Raw genomic sequence first — 16,008 nt, 5'->3', positions numbered from 1 at the left:
CAGAAGTTTAGCCAAAAATGACAAGGCAGAGAAAGGTCAAGGAGAAATAACAGCCAGAGACTTGCCCAAAACAGATATAAGCAATATATCTGAACACAAATTTAGAACAACAGTTATAAGACTAATAGCTGGGCTTGGAAAAAGCATAGAAACACCAGAGAAACCCTTGCTGCAGAGATCAAAGACCTACAAACGAGTCAAGATGAATTTTAAAATGCTATATCTGAGGTGCAAAAATAAGCCAGATTCAGTGACAGTAAGGATTGAAGAAGCAGAGGAGAGAATAGGTGACACAGAAGATAAAATTATGGAAAAAAGTGAAGCTGAGAGAAGGGGAAAAGGAAATTACTAGATCAAGAGGGGAGAATTAGAGAACTAGGTGATGCCACGAAACAAAACAATATCCATATCATAGGAGTCTCAGGACAAGAAGAGCAAGAAAAAGAGGCAGAGGGTTTATTTGAGCAAATTATAGTTGAGAACTGCCCTAATTCAGGGAAGGAAACAGGCATGCAAATCCAAGAGGCACAGAGAACTCCCTTCAAAGTCAACACAAACAGGTCAACACCATGACATATCATAGTGACACTTGCAAAATACAAAGATAGAGAATTTTGAAAGCAGCTAGGGACAAAAGGTTTTCATCCTAAAAGGGGAAACACATAAGTTTAGCAGACCTGTCCACTGAAACTTGGCAGACCGGAAGGGAGTGGCAGGAAATATTCAATGTTCTGGATTAAAAAAATATGCAGCCAAGAATCCTTCATCCAGCAAGGCTGTCACGTGGAAAATAAGGAGAGATACAGACTTTCCCAGACAAACAAAAACTAAAGAAGTTCAAGAGCACTAAACCAGCCCCGCAAGTGATTCTAAGGGTCCCCTGTGAGCGGAAAGGAGCAAAGACCAAAGGACCAGAGAACATCACCAGAACACAAAATCTACAGATAATACAATGACACTAAATTCATATCTTTCAATAATCACGGAATGTAAGCAGACGAAATGTCCAATCAAAGGCATAGAGCATCAGAATGGATTTTAAAAACCCAAGATCTATCTATATACTCCTATGAGAGATTCGTTTTTGACCTGAGGACACCTGCAGATTGAACGTGAGGGGATGGAGAACCATCTATCATGCTAATGCACATCAAAACAAAGCTGGAGTAGCCATACTTATATCACGCAAACTAGATTGTAAACCAAAGACTGTAACAAGAGATGAAGAAGGCATTATATCATAATCAAGGGGTCTATCCATCAAGAAGAGCTAACAATGTAAATATCTATGCCTCCAAATTGGGGCACCCAAATATATACATCAATTAATCACAAACATAAGCAAACTCGCTGATGACAATACCATAGTTGTAGGAGACTTTACTACTCCACTTACAGAAATAGATACATCAACTAGGTAGAAAATCAACAAGGAAACAAAGACTCTGAGTGATGCACTGGACCAGATGGACTTAACAGATAAATTCGGAACATTTCATCCCAAAGCAGCAGAATACACATTCCTCTCGGGTGCAAATGGAACATTCTCCAGAGCAGATCACACATTGGGGCACAAATCAGCTTTCAACAGGTACAAAAGGACTGAGATCGTGCCATGCATATTTTCAGATCACAACACAATGAAACTTGAAATCAACCGCAAGAAAAACTTTGCAAAGCCCTCACATACATGGAGGTTAAAGAACATCCTAGTAAAGAATGAATGGGTTAATCAGGAAATTAAAGAAGAGGTTTGAAAAGTACATGGAGCAAATGAAAATGAAAACACGACAGTCCAAACCCGTTGGGATGCAGCAAAGGCAGTCCTAGCAGGAAAATACATTGCCATTCAAGTCTATCTCAAGAAGCAAGAAAGGTCCCAAATACACAGTCTAACCTTACACCTAAAGGGGTTAGAAAAGGAGCAGCAAATAAAGCCCAAAGCCAACAGAAGAAGGGAAAAAATAAAGATGAGAGCAGAAATAAATGACATAGAATACTTGGAACACCTAGGTGGTTCAGTCAGTTAAGCGTCCAACGTTTGATTTCAGCTCACGTCATGATCTCACAATTTGTGGGTTCAGGCCCCACATCGGGTTCTGTGCTGGCAGCACAGAGCCTGCTTGGGATTCTCTCTTTTTCTCCCCCTCTCTCTGCCCCTCCCCTGCTTGCACTGTCTCTTTCTCTCTGAAAATAAATAAATAAATAAATAAATAAATAAATAAATAAATAAACTTTTTCAAAAAAGGATATGGAATAGACCCCAGTCTATGGTACTTTGTTACAGCAGACAGGACAGACCAAGACATTCCTCCCCTCCCTCATGCACTCCACCCTCGCTCTTTCCATTTTTGCCAAATGTGGTTCAGATCACTGGAGAGTTTCTCAAGCTCAGACTAATTATCAAGGTGGGATTACCTCCTGTTTATAACCAAGCTAATAACCTAACGCCACTGTCTGGATCAGTTAAACATTTACACTAAAAAGGCTCCCACTCTCCATTCCAATGCTTTTTCATCAGTTTTGTGTACTTTAGAACTTTCCTAGGGCATTTTCTAAAATTTAAATCCCCAAAGCAAATTAAAAGACATTTTCTTTTACTTTTCTGTTGGAAGCAGTGTCACTCACCAGGTAGGTGTTGTAATGAAAATGACAGGCACCTTTCAGAATGCGGCAGCTGGTCCTCCTCGGATTATGACTTGCCAATCTGTCAGTGTTGGGATTTGTTAGCGCCTCATGGGGGATAAGGTGGCATGCCCATCCTAATCCCAGAATCAGTGGTTATGCTACCTTATGTGGTGAAGGGACTTTGGATGTGTGATTAAGTTAAGAACCCTGAAACAGGGAGATTAGCTTGGGTTATCTGCGTGGGCCCAGTATTGTCACATGTCACAGATTTTGAGTCTAGACTGCTTTCTTGTCCATCAAGAGAGCAGGTGCAGAATTGAATACAAGAGAGGCTAATGTCTGGGAGGGGACAAGAGCCCTGAGAAAGAGTCCTTTCTCCATATTTATTAGGATCAGAAGGCTCACATATGTGATGGACATGCAGAAAGAGACAATAAAACAGTGATCATTAACTCGTGTGTGTGTGTGAGAAAAGGGGCTTCAAAAGTATGCAGTTCTAGGGGTTTGGGTCAAGACAAATCACAACCCCCGCTCTGAGCAGACAGCCGTTTACTGCAGGCACCAGGCACTGTGTCTGTTTATCTTAACTTTTCTAGGGGCTAAGGCAGATAGAGCATGCTACCTCAGAGTCCACAAGGTGTTTTTCTTGCTAATTAGCTCTGGGCGCTTTCACCCCATAGTGGCTTTCTGCCCTATGCTTTGTTTTACCTAATGAAGACTTCTGCGTGCTTTCATCCTGCTGCAGAGGCTTTCTGCCCCTACCTGTTCTTGGACACTTTTGTCCTGTGGAGGTGGCTTTCCACTCTATGCTTCGTTCTAAGCTGGGCACTTTTGCCCTGTGGTGGCTTTCCACCCTAAGCCTTGTTAGCCCATTGGTGCAAGCTCAGAGAATTCTTAAACTTATTCCCCACAGTCACAGGACCCTTACAAGAGGCAGGCAGGAGGGTTAGCCAGAGAGAGATTGAAGGATGCTACAGTGCTGGCTTTGAAACATTACTCGTTTTATTCAGGAACACTTAGGCAGGATTTCTGTGTGCCACACGGTGTTCCAAAGGCTCGGCACACCACCCTGTGCAGCCCTCATCCTCTATTTCATGGAGGGGCTTCTAGCACACCCACAGACAGTCAATCAGGGCCTGAAGGTTGGGCACAAAGGGACCTTTGGTGTGTGTCAGTGGGGTGGGGGCAAAAAGCTCTTGTTCCAAATTCCTCTTCTGTTTCACAACATTGTTTAATGCACTGAGCTGATTAATAATTTCCTCATTTCTGCCTCATTTCATGTAAGGTCCCCATGTGCCTAGAGTTTTTTCTTCCAGGTACAAAGTCACATTTTAACGTTAAGAGATGATAACAGACGTCTATGTTGACTTTTCAGTCATATTTTAATCATAAAATATAGCCCAGAAGAATGCTGACAAGTGAGTCCAAAGGGATACCTTCATGTCCTGGGGACAGACAGTAGGGGATATATTTTAGACGTGGCTAACAGGCCTTCAAAGGTATATTACTTCCCCCTTTTCAAAGTACACAATAGCATTTGTATTGCTTTGTGTGAACCCTGGTGACTGGGTAGCTCTGCTTCCCAGAAGAGGTGTTACACTACAATGGTCTCACTCACCCTTGTTTCCAGGGACTTGAATACAGATTCAACTAGGTCATCAATTGTTTCAATTTGTTTAATTAGTCTTACAAGATCTGTTTTGGACTTGGCTGTCAAATTCTGTCTGATGAATGTGACTCTGGAAAGCGGCATCTCTGAGCCAATTTATTCCCCGTGAAGCCCTGACTGCCCTTGATGAGACCGTGTGGGGAGAGTCCTCCTGGAGGCATCTAAGGGGATTTGGGAGAGCAGGAAGACTCCAGGCTTGCATCAAAGAGCCTAGGACAGGGGTCTTCAGGGAATGTGTGCCTCACACACCCGAACGGGGAATGACACAGAGCTTGTAACGGGGTGGGATTTTGGCAAACCCAATTGTGCTGGGACTGAGATCGATATCCTTGGGGTCAACGAGAGGCTTCAGGTTAAAGTGCTGCAAAATGGCGGACAAGAACAGGAACAACTCCATGCGAGCCAGGCCTTCTCCAACACACACCCGCTTTCCTGCAAGTGACAACAGTGCTGCTGAGACTCCGAGGCAGCCTCAAGACACAGCAGCACTGCTACAGGCGAGGCAGCAGAGGGGGTCGGGGGGAGGAGTTTGTGGCTAAACTATCACCCTAAAGCAAAACTGACCCCTCTGATCCCTTTCCTGTGTGAAAGGAAGCACACAACACATTTCAGTATAAGAATATCTGTGATAGACATATTCCAGGACCAGCCTTCATACAGCTTCCGTCACCAGGACTCAGCAGCATAAGCATATGTTAGGTTGGGAGAGTGATCTCTGTCCAGTGCTCACCCTGACATCCTACAGGAAAGAACCGGGGACACAGCTGGAAGCCAAACACTCTAACGCTGGGTGTTACTGAGCTGGTTATATGATCTTCCCTCCCACCAACCCCTAGGGAAAGGCCCTGGAGAATGAGGCCAAGGGCCCAAGAGAGGGCCAGATGGTCCCATGATGAGTCCAGGTAATCAAACATTAGATTTTGCTTATTAACCCTTGTTTAAAATTATGGAGAATTAGGTACTAGAGTTTTGAAAGACATTCACTAAGTCCTATTAAATACATAAGGGTTTCAGCACTGAATGAAGTACCTGCTTTGCAGAAATAATAAATCATCTCATTCCCAGGACCTCCAGTAAGAGAATGTCATTTGGGCTCTGTGAACAGGGACAGACACCTCTGGGACATGTTGTGACCAGAAGTCAGGCCCTGGTGCAAGTGCATGGCCGCAGCAAAGAGCACAAACCAGGGACAGACACATCTGGGACATGTGGCCAGAAGCCAGGCCTGGTGCAGGTGCATGGCCTCAGCAGAGAGCAAAAACCAGGGCAGCTCCTCGGGGAAGGGGCTACGTCTGCTCTCTTCTTACCTGCAGAAAATACCTTGAAATAGTCACTATACTTGAACTTTCCACTTTCATTCAGAAAGTGCTCTGGCTTAAACTTCTCTGGATCAGGGAACTCTTGGTTGTCAAACAAGAGGGAGTCCAGCGTTGGGACCACGACCGTACCCTAGAAGTAACAAAGGCCTGTGTCAGTCCATCAAGTTAACAGAACATGAGCTTTCCACCGGGACCTCCAGTTGGGGAAGTCGTTTGCTTAAGGACTAGATGGAAGGCAGTCAGGGGTCAAGTCTCAATGGTGACAAGAGCTGTAATCTCATCAGAGGAGGAGCCCTGGGCAAGATTGTACCATTGTTGGTTTCTGGGTGGGGAAATACCACAAACCCGAGGCACTGTCCCAGGGTCCCCTTTCCAGATTTTCCATTTCCATTTCTTTCCATTTCTTGGTCACCAGGCCCATGTGAGGACTGCTGGGAAGCAGCACTCTGCAGGTGGGAACGCTGGCCCGGCCCCCACCATTCAGCCACATCCGCCTGAAGGATCCCGCCCTTTGGAGGCTGGCTGATGTGCTGGCGGGGTGGTGCTCAGCGTGTGCACGCCAGGCTCACATCTGACCTTGGGGATGACATATCCTCTGAACATTGTGTCCTGGATTGCTTCATGGGGCAGGTTGGAGGGCAAGAGGTCGATGAATCGCTGAATCTCATGCACCACGGCATCCATATAGGGCATCTCTAACCGGTCCTTGATGGCAGGGATTCGGGTTGGCCCAATCACCCTGTCGATTTCTTCATGCAGTTTCTCTGCCACAACATGAACAGATGTAAAGGATCAACTCCAGACTGGCTCGGCACACCATGCCCCCACCCATCTGGCAGATGCTTATGGAGCACTGTCAGCAGTGCTCCAGGGCATCCTGGGAACCACAAGTGCCAAGACGGCCAAGCTCTGTGAGTCTGTTTAAGCTTCTCGCATGTTAGCCTCTAGCTGATCATAGCTAATCCAGTTCTTGTCATTATGCCAGGAGTAGAGAACAGGAGGGTCTTAAGACCTTCTAGTTGGAGGATGGGGAGCCTGAATGGCTCAGTCAGTTAAGCATCTGACACTCGATTTCAGCTCATGTCATGATCCCAGGGTCAAGAGATTGAGCCCCAAGCCGTGCTCCACACTGAGCGTGAAGTCTGCTTAAGATTCTCTCTCTCTCTCCCTTTGTCCATCTCCCCCACTTGTGCTCTCTAAAAAGAAAAATACAAATTCTAGTTGGAGCGAACTCTCGTCATTAGTTATTAATTACCCCAGGCTGGTTCATTGCATGTTTCAGGAAGTGTGGATGTGGAAGGCAGATTGGAAGCAGATGTGCATGGCCTTCTGCATGAAGAACTAGGAAGCAGGGTCTGGGTGTCCCTCTCTTCCTGGCAGAGGTAACAGCAACCTTTGAGTTGGGCTGGGCCTCTCTGAGCTTGAGATTCCCTGTGGGCCTTCACAACATGTTGAGTGAATCACAAAACTGTGTGCCATGTGGTTCCCAGGTAAAGATGTAAAACACACAATGTGGATCGTATGCTGACATTTAACAAGCATTGAGTGTATGAAGTCAAGCACAGAGATGACACAGCAGTCCTGGGACACTGCCAAGTCTGGGGGTGGGCAGCAGGGCGGCCTAAGGAGGGGCTTTGGCTGGCTCTGCAACCTGTTCATTCCAAGAGCTCTGAAGCAGATACTGCGAAACATTAACACATGTTACATTTTGTAGTAGCGTATGACTCTCAATCATATTTATTTTCCTTTTCTCTATATCGTAAGTTACTCATAATTAATCATGCAAAACACTTTTTCAGTCTACAGTCCCCCTGGTACAGACTGGTCAGAAGTTCTCTCAGATTTGTGAAAAACTTTCCTCCAGGGACTTCTGGCTCCTTCACCCCTCAGCCTTCTGTGAGACAGAAAAGTCAATGGGCTTGGAGTCAGATGGACCAGATCTGATCCTGGACAGGTCACATTCCACATCACTGTCTGAAATTACTTCAAGCCCTATAATACCTACCGGTAAGTATGCAGTGACCTGGAGTGCTTAGACCCATGCCTGGCACACAGCAGAAACCATATTATTAGAAACGGCAGCAAGCAAGCCTTGGGATGGTGAGGGGTGCCCTGGAGCGGAGCCCAGGGGAAGGGGGGACACTAGGCCTGGCCACTAGCCATGAGGGCACCCTCACCCCAGGCAGTGGCTCCCTTTCCTTCCTCTTTCCTGGGAGGTCAGCACCCTACTAACACATCGATGCCCTCTCAGTGCTTCTATTTGGCCCATGCCCAGGGCGGGCACCTCTGGGGCTTGGCTCTCTGCATGTGTGGCACCAGAAGCCTCCTGCCCCTCTGAGGCACTCAGAGCCCCACCTGGCCCCAGTGCAGGAGGAGCCCCTGGGGAAGAACAATGCGGTTCAAGGAGAGCAGGCAGCCTTGGGACACTTCTCCCTGGGGATCCCGTCTTCTGGTCCCCATTCTTCCAGTTGGGTCAACTATGCCATGGAGGCCATGGCCCCATCCCGCACTCTCTCTCTGCTCTGCCCAGGAGGCCAGTTCTTGCTCACGGCAAGGTAGACATTATTTTCACTGTCATAAATAGGTTATATTATGGGCTGGAATGCAGGTGGCATTGCATTTTTCCATGCCAGGGTTGGCTCTTTGTTTCTGAAATCAGGTGTGTGTCAATGGCATGTGGTGGGACTGGTGTTCAAGAGTGGCACGTCCCTGTCATATACAGGAACACTTCCATTGAATTCATGCCGGTGATTCCAGTCTCACTCCCCTGAGGGTTAACAAGCAATGCCAGTTTCCATTTACAGGCAGAAAGCAAAAGCCCAAGTGCTCCAGCCTGACCGGTCCAGGTGGGATGGCTGCATGGCCCCGAAATCTTTGCCCACTACTTGGCATACCTTCGATCTCTGGGTATTTCATGAGAATCAGGAGCCCATATCTCAGAGTGGTGCTGGTGGTCTCTGTACCCGCAAAAAACAGGTCAGCTACGGTGGCAGCAATGTTGTCAAAGGTGAACCAAGGCTCTTTGGTGTATCTTTCCTGCAGATATTAGAGACAGCCAGGGACTCTATAAGAGGGTGTCTTCAGGTGGATGAGAAAAGAGCCTGACAAGCCTGCCAGCTCCCAGGGAAGGGGGCAGGTGTACGTGAGGCTATCCCGTGGAAACGTGATCATCTCCACCGCACAGTTAGCAGCACCAAGGCTCCCACAAAACTGGCCATTGGCAGGATTGTGCCCCTCGCCCAGGGTGCTGAGCCTTGTGCTCCTTCTACAGAGCTGAGGGCTGTCCTGGGGAGTAAGGCTCTCCCCCGTGCAGAGCCATGACCTCCAGCAGCTCAGAGCTGAACTGTGGGGCCTCTGCTAACAACGCAAGAGTCACAGGGGTTGCTCTTGGCCTTCTCCAAGCCCACAGTCAGCATCATGGATTCCCAGGAGGCAGAAAGTCACCAAGAAGCGAGACACCTGGGTGGGGCAGTGAGGACCCCAGTGATAGATAAGCTTTCAGGGAAATCAGTTCCAGAATTCACATGCTGTTCTAGAGCCCCAAGAGACGTCAAAGAAGGGAGGAGAAGAGTCACCATCTCAGTGGGGGGCCTGGAGGGCCGTCAGGTAGGTAATGCTGGCTAGGCCTGGAAACCCTTGAACTCATGTACAATTTGGGGGTTATGTGCTAAGGAGGAGTGTGAAGGTCTTCACACCAAATGAGACACAGTCATCAAAGTCAAGAATGGTTACGAAGTACAGCCTGGAGGGGGCCACAGAAAGGGCCCACGCACCAGCCCCACAGCCACTGATGGCTCTCCCAAGAAACCCCTCTTGCTGGCCAGCACTGCAGACCTCCTATGGTGTTTGAGGCCAGCCAGGGAGGCTGGCCCTATCTCCACACCCATGGGAGCAGGTGTGGTGGTCATATGAAGCCAGAGTGGTGTAGAGCCAGGAGCACCCATGCCCAGCGGGGGCAGTGTGGGTTGCAGCCGCGTCGCCCCGCCTCCTCAGCAGTCTCAGCCCCTAGCAAGGAGCAGAAAAGCTTCCCTACTCGCGGTGTCTGCAGTACCTTCTGCATCTCCAGGAGCAGGCTGTCGGTGAAGTCCCGGGGGCAGTTGGGGTCCAGCGACTCCTCGTGCTCCTTCACTCTTGCTGCAGCATAACTTTTTATTTCATACACATTTTTTATTACTTTTCTATGGTTTCCAGGCAGGTAGCGCATATAGCTTGGAAAAATGTTATATAACTAGGGGGAGAGAGACAGAGAGAGAGAGAGAGACAGAGAGAGACAGAGAGAGACAGAGAGGGACAGAGAGGGAGAGGGACAGACAGAGAGAGAGTTATCTTACTATTCTTTCTTGCAAATGCAACATGGTTTTGTGTCCTGGGCTAAAAACTTTTCCAACTTGAATTGATGGCCGTCAAACTGTGTTTTTTAGAACATTTTAGCTAACAGTAACTTTTTGGTGCCACGACTTTGGGTGTGCGAAGTCACTTGTTAGTGCTGTCCTGTTTTAAAGCGTAAAACCGTAGGTGTCCCATGGTCAGCAAGGGGAACTTGGGGCCTCGGGGAGGTCTCCAGAAGCAACATCCAGGCTCAAGCGCCTGGGGCCCCCGCCCATCCCCCAACCCGCCACCTTGTCCTGTGCCAAACTCAGAGGGCAGGTGCAGACTAGGAGGGTGGGAGGCCTCACTTGGAGCCAACTGGTGCTGAGCAGGTGGAAGTTCTCGTTGAACAGCTTCTGTATCCTCAGCCCGGTTTGGTCCGTGTAGTCAAAGCGCTTGCGGAAGAGGATGTCCGAGATGACGTTGCAGGGAGCATAGCCCAGAACAAAGGTCGGGTCGAAGGGCTGCCCTGAACCACAGGTGAGCTGTCAGGGACCCTACGCCCCAACCTACCCACCCACCCCCCCCCCACTAAGGCTTTCCAGCACCTGGGAGCAGTGGCCCTGAACACAGCCCAAACTCTGAAAGCCTTGTGAGAGCTACTGGGGGTCCCCTTCTTTTTGGCGCCCTTGCTCCACCTGAGGTGGAGAGGACCCCTAGCTGCCAGAGGTGCCTGAGGGTAACGCAACCATGTCGGGGTCAGCGGCTGCTGATGACTCTGGGGCCCAACAACCCACCCCAGGCAGTGCGCACAAGGACCCAGGCCTGCCCCCCCAGCCCCACTCAGTGAGCCTGACAACCTGGCCCTGACACCCTCCCCTGCCCCAGGCAGTGCGCACCAATCCCGACCCTGCGCCTCGCCCGGGCAGTGCACACAAGGACCCGGCCCCACACACACCCTGGGTCTTCCGGAACGCCTCCATCAGGAAGGGCACCTCCCTCTGGATCCGCTCCTCATTGGCAAGCTTCCCCATGCCATAGTCCCGGAGGATGCTCAGAGACAGGCGCCGGGTGTCCTTCCAGCTCGGCCCATTGTTGAACGTAATTCCTAGGGCAGAGGGAACAAGCACCCAGTCACAATACGCACCGAGGGCAAGGTGACAGCCCAGGCTGCCCAGCTTCAGAGAAGCCTTCTCGGCTTCTCCCCACTGCTCCTTTCCCCACTGCATGTCCCCTCTCAGGGGCGCCCTTCTTACCATCAGTGTGCCTTCTCCTTCCACTTTGCCTGGGGACCTCCCCAGGGGACACAGAGCCTCAGCTGCACAGCAAGACGAGCCTCCACCCCTTTTCCCTCTGTTCACAAAATTCCCAAGAAGCTGTCCTGTTTCCACTGATTTTTAACCTCCACACTGCAAATACCTTAACTTGCAGCTTTGTGGCTTCTCAGAAAGTGTCCTTACTAAAACCTGAGCTGTCACTCAGCTCCCAGACTCTGCCCACCATTGGATCTGGGAAGACCTCACTCATGTTCCCCTTGGAGGGAAGAGATCTGAGGAAGGTCAAGGCAAGGTATGTTCTAGAAGGAAGTGTGGCCGCATGGGAGGGACAGGGAGGAGTGAGATGACGAAGCACAGACCAGACTGAGGGTCTCAGTTCCACCTTGCAGGGAAGCATGAGGTGGGGAAGGACAGGTGGACTGAAGACAGCATGGCCCCCTACTGGGTGTGGGTGCACAGAGAGTACACGGCACCCAAGACCCTACTTAGACATTAGGGTTAGATTTGGTTAAAAACACAGCTGGGATGGAGTTTGGGGGTCCTGGGATCAAGTCTGTGCATGCTGAGCTCTCGATCCCTGCTGGACGCTGCGGAGGCTGCTGGGTGGATACCAGGGACACAGCTCAGAGCCCAGAGGGAACTCAGGGCACATGTGACCACACTCCCACGTGTCTGTGGGACCACTGACAGCCTCAGGGGGAGGGCAGCCTCAACCTTCCAGTGGCAGCAGCAGACTCGCTGACCCAGGATGCAGGGCAGACAAGTGAGGGGACCAGAGTATGTGTGTTCAGGAGGCCAGAAGACAGAGCTGTGAGCTGGGTCCCCAGTCCTGAGGACCCAAGAAGCTGGCAGAGAAAGCAGGAAGAGGGAGTGCCCAGTGGACATCCCCTTGCCCCCTCCCGCAGCCAATGGCTCTGACATGGTGACTGAGGAGGGACAGGCAGGGAGGTAGATAATTTTAAAGTGGCAGAGAGAGGTGCACCTGGGTGGCTCAGTTGGTTAGGCAACTGCCTTCGGCTCAGGTCATGATCTCACAGTTCGTGAGTTCCAGCCCCACGTCAGGCTCTGTGCTGACAGCTCAGAGCGTGGAGCCTACTTCAGATTCTGTGCCTCCCCTCTTTCTACCCCTGCTCATGCTCTGTGTCTCTTTGTCTCTCAGTAATAGATAAACATTAAAAAATTTTGTTTTTTTTTAATTTTTTTTAACGTTTATTTAGTTTTGAGACAGAGAGAGACAGAGCATGAACAGGGGAGGGGCAGAGAGAGAGGGAGACACAGAATCTGAAACAGGCTCCAGGCTCTGAGCTGTGAGCACAGATCCTGATGCGGGGCTCGAACCCACGGACCGTGAGATCATGACCTGAGCCGAAGTCGGATGCTTAACCGACCAAGCCACCCAGGCGCCCCTAAAAAATTTTGTTTTAAATGGTACAGAGAGATGGAGACAGAGACAAAGACAGAGATAGAGAGACAGAAGGAGAGATTCCAGAGGAGCCAAGATGTTGGGGTCCAAAACAGGCTGAGATGGATATGATAATGATTCTCTGTCATAGGTTTATAAACATTTACTGAAATGAAAAAAAAAATTTTTTTTAAATTAACATGCGCCTTGTGCTCACTATTATGCTGATAATTAACATTTGTATTGTTATCCCTGGGGAACCAAATGTATCCCATGTACAGAGCCTGGGCCACGTGGCACATGTGAAAATAGGACTTGGGAGCCCCTATCAGGAGGGGATGAAGCCCCCTTTGAGTCCAGCTCATGGAATGGGAAGTGGCCCTGGCCTGGCTGCATTCAGGGACCCATGACTTGGACCAAGGGTGGCAGATAAGGGCTCCCTGGAGCTAGTACAGAGCTCCTTGACCCACAACTGCTGTTCTCATGGAGCAGCAAAGCTCCTGTGGTGTTAATGACAAACACTGAGTAGTTAACTTTGCTTTTGACAACCCCAAAGAAGTAAAACCCACAACATCCAAGAGAGAAAGTCAAATGCCACTGATAGTGACAGGGTATGACCTTGGGAATGTATACAGGAATAAGGGGACAGCACCATGAGAATAGCACACACAACAGGAAGCACATCAATTTGAAATTTCTGCATAAAATGGATACAGGTTTTCTAGAGGTTTGTCACCAAAACGAAGCCAGGAGAAACTAGGGCCTGCAGGGTTTTGTAGGGTAGATGGGACATGGTTTCATTTCCAATCTGCTTTAGAATCTCACTAACATGACAGTGAGCAAGTAGAAAGGAATAAGCACGTGAGTCCAGGGGGGCGGGCAGAGGCAGGCAGGGAGCTCACAGGGGTGTGAGCAGGTGCCCCCATGAGCTCCAGGATGTCCCAGGAGACACAGGAAGTGGGGACTGGTGTCAACAGTATGGATATCACTCAGATAAAAACCAGGCAGGTCCCCAGACCCCAACAGGAGGTGACAGCATGTGTTCTAGATACGGGGAACCCAAGACACTGGAGACATGGGCTGCTGAAGAAAGAGAGGTGAGGCTGGCAAGACAGGATCATGTGGAGGTCCCTTTGTGAGCTGGGGTGCGCTCAGCACCCTTCCTGGTCTAAGAACACCCCAGGTGCAGTATCGGAGGCTTCCTCATTGGAGAATTCGAACCACAGATGAGCTAAGCCCCACAGACCAGCAGAATGCTCTGTGGTGTCAGTGCCTCGTCTTAGGTGAGGGACCTTGGAGGGTGGAGCCTCGACACCCAGGAACAGGTGGAGCTGTGAGTGGAGGCTCTCTGGACTGAGGCTACACCCAGGAGGCTACAACGTGTGCAGGAGGAAGACACAGCTCAACTGCTGAAGGCATTTTCCTTTGTGGCATTTCTCTGCAAGCACACATCTGTCCTGCTCACCAGTGCGTGGGTGCTTGAGGTCCTACCTTTTCTAGAGCAAGTCTGTCATGGTAGCTTTCAATACAGTATGTGCTGAGCACCTGAATTGTCTGAGGGTCTCTGTACCTTTCTATCTTGTACTATTTACTACGTGGCTGTCATCACTGGTATTTCAGGACCTGGCTGGTCCCCCACCATGGTGGTGCTCTGAGAAGTGGGGCTCACCTTTTTCCTTGTGTGCCTCAAACGCATAGATTTCTCCTCTGCCAGAAAAGTCATTCTTGTAGTCGAGCAGGACTTCCTTCACTGCCTTATAGCCATGCAGAACCACGGTGCGCTGGGAGCCCAGGTACAAGGTGAACACAGGACCGTACCGCTCTGCCAACTGCAGAGACCAGTAAGCAGATAAGTGAGGCCACTGGGAACTTATGGAAGAAGTCGGACAGGCTTTAAACTGACCCTCAAAATTGTTATTCACCAAGAGAAGACAGAGGGATCTGGGAAAAGACAGTCTTTGTCCAGCCCAATTTGGAAAGACTCTCCCCATAGAGGCTTTCTTCTGCAGGCAGGGAGGTTCCAGCACACCTAGGCACCTGGACACATGTGCCTGAACACAGTTAACTTGGTGGGCTGACTCCTGCTCCTCCCCTGTGGCCCCTTTGACCACATCTGTACCATCACCCCCACTGTCTGCTATCCCCAGTCTAAGTCCTGGACCCCAGGGTGCTACTGGAGGACCCTGAGCTAGCACTGTCCTGACCTCCACAAGTCCATCCTCCATGGTGCACAAAGCACTGTCAACATCTCCCTATTGCAAACACTAGGCAAGCCTGCTCTTGGGCATTCTTTTATGAACTCATGTAACAGATTTAGCAACTCATTCAGTTTTTAGATTCTTTAGCTCATTCACTGTTCACAACTGTAGGTGGAGGTGCCACACAGGTTGACCACTATTCACCCTGTTGTCTGGCATCTACAGTGTGCACCGGGTGTGAATATATGGCTTCTCTGTGCTTTGCAGTGGCAAACAGCAGCAGCAACCCCAGCCACACTGGCCTCACCAAGACATCCAATGACAGAGCAGTTAACACTGGGCTCAAGCAGAGGCCTCTAGGGATGACCATGGCCAATGCCCACTCAAGGACTCCACACCCATGCTGTACCACCAGGTAAATATTTTTAATGTCACTCTTGGATACTACTGCTCAGTCAGTTCATTCATAACAGGCTTGTATTGAATAGCAACCTGTCTGACAATTAATTGAGTGCACACATATGTCTAATCCGTGAATTCTCCTCCCCCAAATCAATGATATTTTTCCTACCTTGGTTAAAGATTTGGGAACATTCTTGAAATCCAACTGGAGAAGATTCCCAATAATGGGCAGTGGGAAAGGGCCAGGGGGTAGTTTCCAGCTGCTGTAGATCTGCTTCCAGACAGAGATAAGCATTAGGGTGGCCATCCACACCAACAGGGCAACTGTGATGCCCAGGGCAGCCATGGTGACTTTGGGGTCACTACTGACTTGTGAGAATGCTCTGGAAAAAAACAAAGCTTTTATAACACACCCTCAGGAAGGAGGGTAACCATCCAACCAATGCCACCTTCCTTTTCCTTGGGCTCAAGATATTAATTTATAATTAACTACTGTTGGCCATCATTTCAAAGGCTGATTCCTGTAGCGGTTGCATCCAAGAAGCTCCATCCCAGTACCCACTTTATGATCCCCAGGGTCTGTCAACACTGAATGCTGGCATCTGCACCAAAGTCAGCTGACACAACATCCAGGGGAATATCACCAACCCATAGGTCAGACCATGGACACTGGTTTGGACAGGAGGGTTCACGTTAAGTTTACACGTGTTGTTTGGGGGCAGGACCTATGTGCTGCATCAATTATGTGCTGTCTCCATGGCCAAATGCTAGATCTCATAATGCAAGTCTCTGAACATCTGATCAG

The 16,008-nt window shown here is 49.5% G+C and overlaps 1 protein-coding gene across 1 annotated transcript; it reads right to left on the bottom strand.

Annotated features, from left to right (window-relative positions):
* Positions 1-3,608: 3,608 nt before the first annotated feature.
* On the bottom strand, positions 3,609-15,597 carry LOC123577279 (cytochrome P450 2E1). Its single transcript, XM_045439373.1, has 9 exons — positions 15,373-15,597; positions 14,273-14,432; positions 10,883-11,032; positions 10,293-10,453; positions 9,668-9,844; positions 8,511-8,652; positions 6,193-6,380; positions 5,605-5,746; positions 3,609-4,729 (listed from the first exon to the last, which is right to left on the bottom strand). The coding sequence occupies exons 1-9, from the start codon at positions 15,547-15,549 to the stop codon at positions 4,539-4,541; spliced, it is 1,488 nt and encodes a 495-aa protein (XP_045295329.1). The 5' UTR covers positions 15,550-15,597; the 3' UTR covers positions 3,609-4,538.
* Positions 15,598-16,008: the final 411 nt, after the last annotated feature.

This window comes from Leopardus geoffroyi, chromosome D2 (assembly GCF_018350155.1).
Source record: "Leopardus geoffroyi isolate Oge1 chromosome D2, O.geoffroyi_Oge1_pat1.0, whole genome shotgun sequence".
Classification (NCBI taxonomy): Eukaryota; Metazoa; Chordata; class Mammalia; order Carnivora; family Felidae; genus Leopardus; species Leopardus geoffroyi.
The sequence above is the reverse complement of the archived record's forward strand: the minus strand, read 5'-3'. Positions and strand labels throughout refer to the sequence as shown.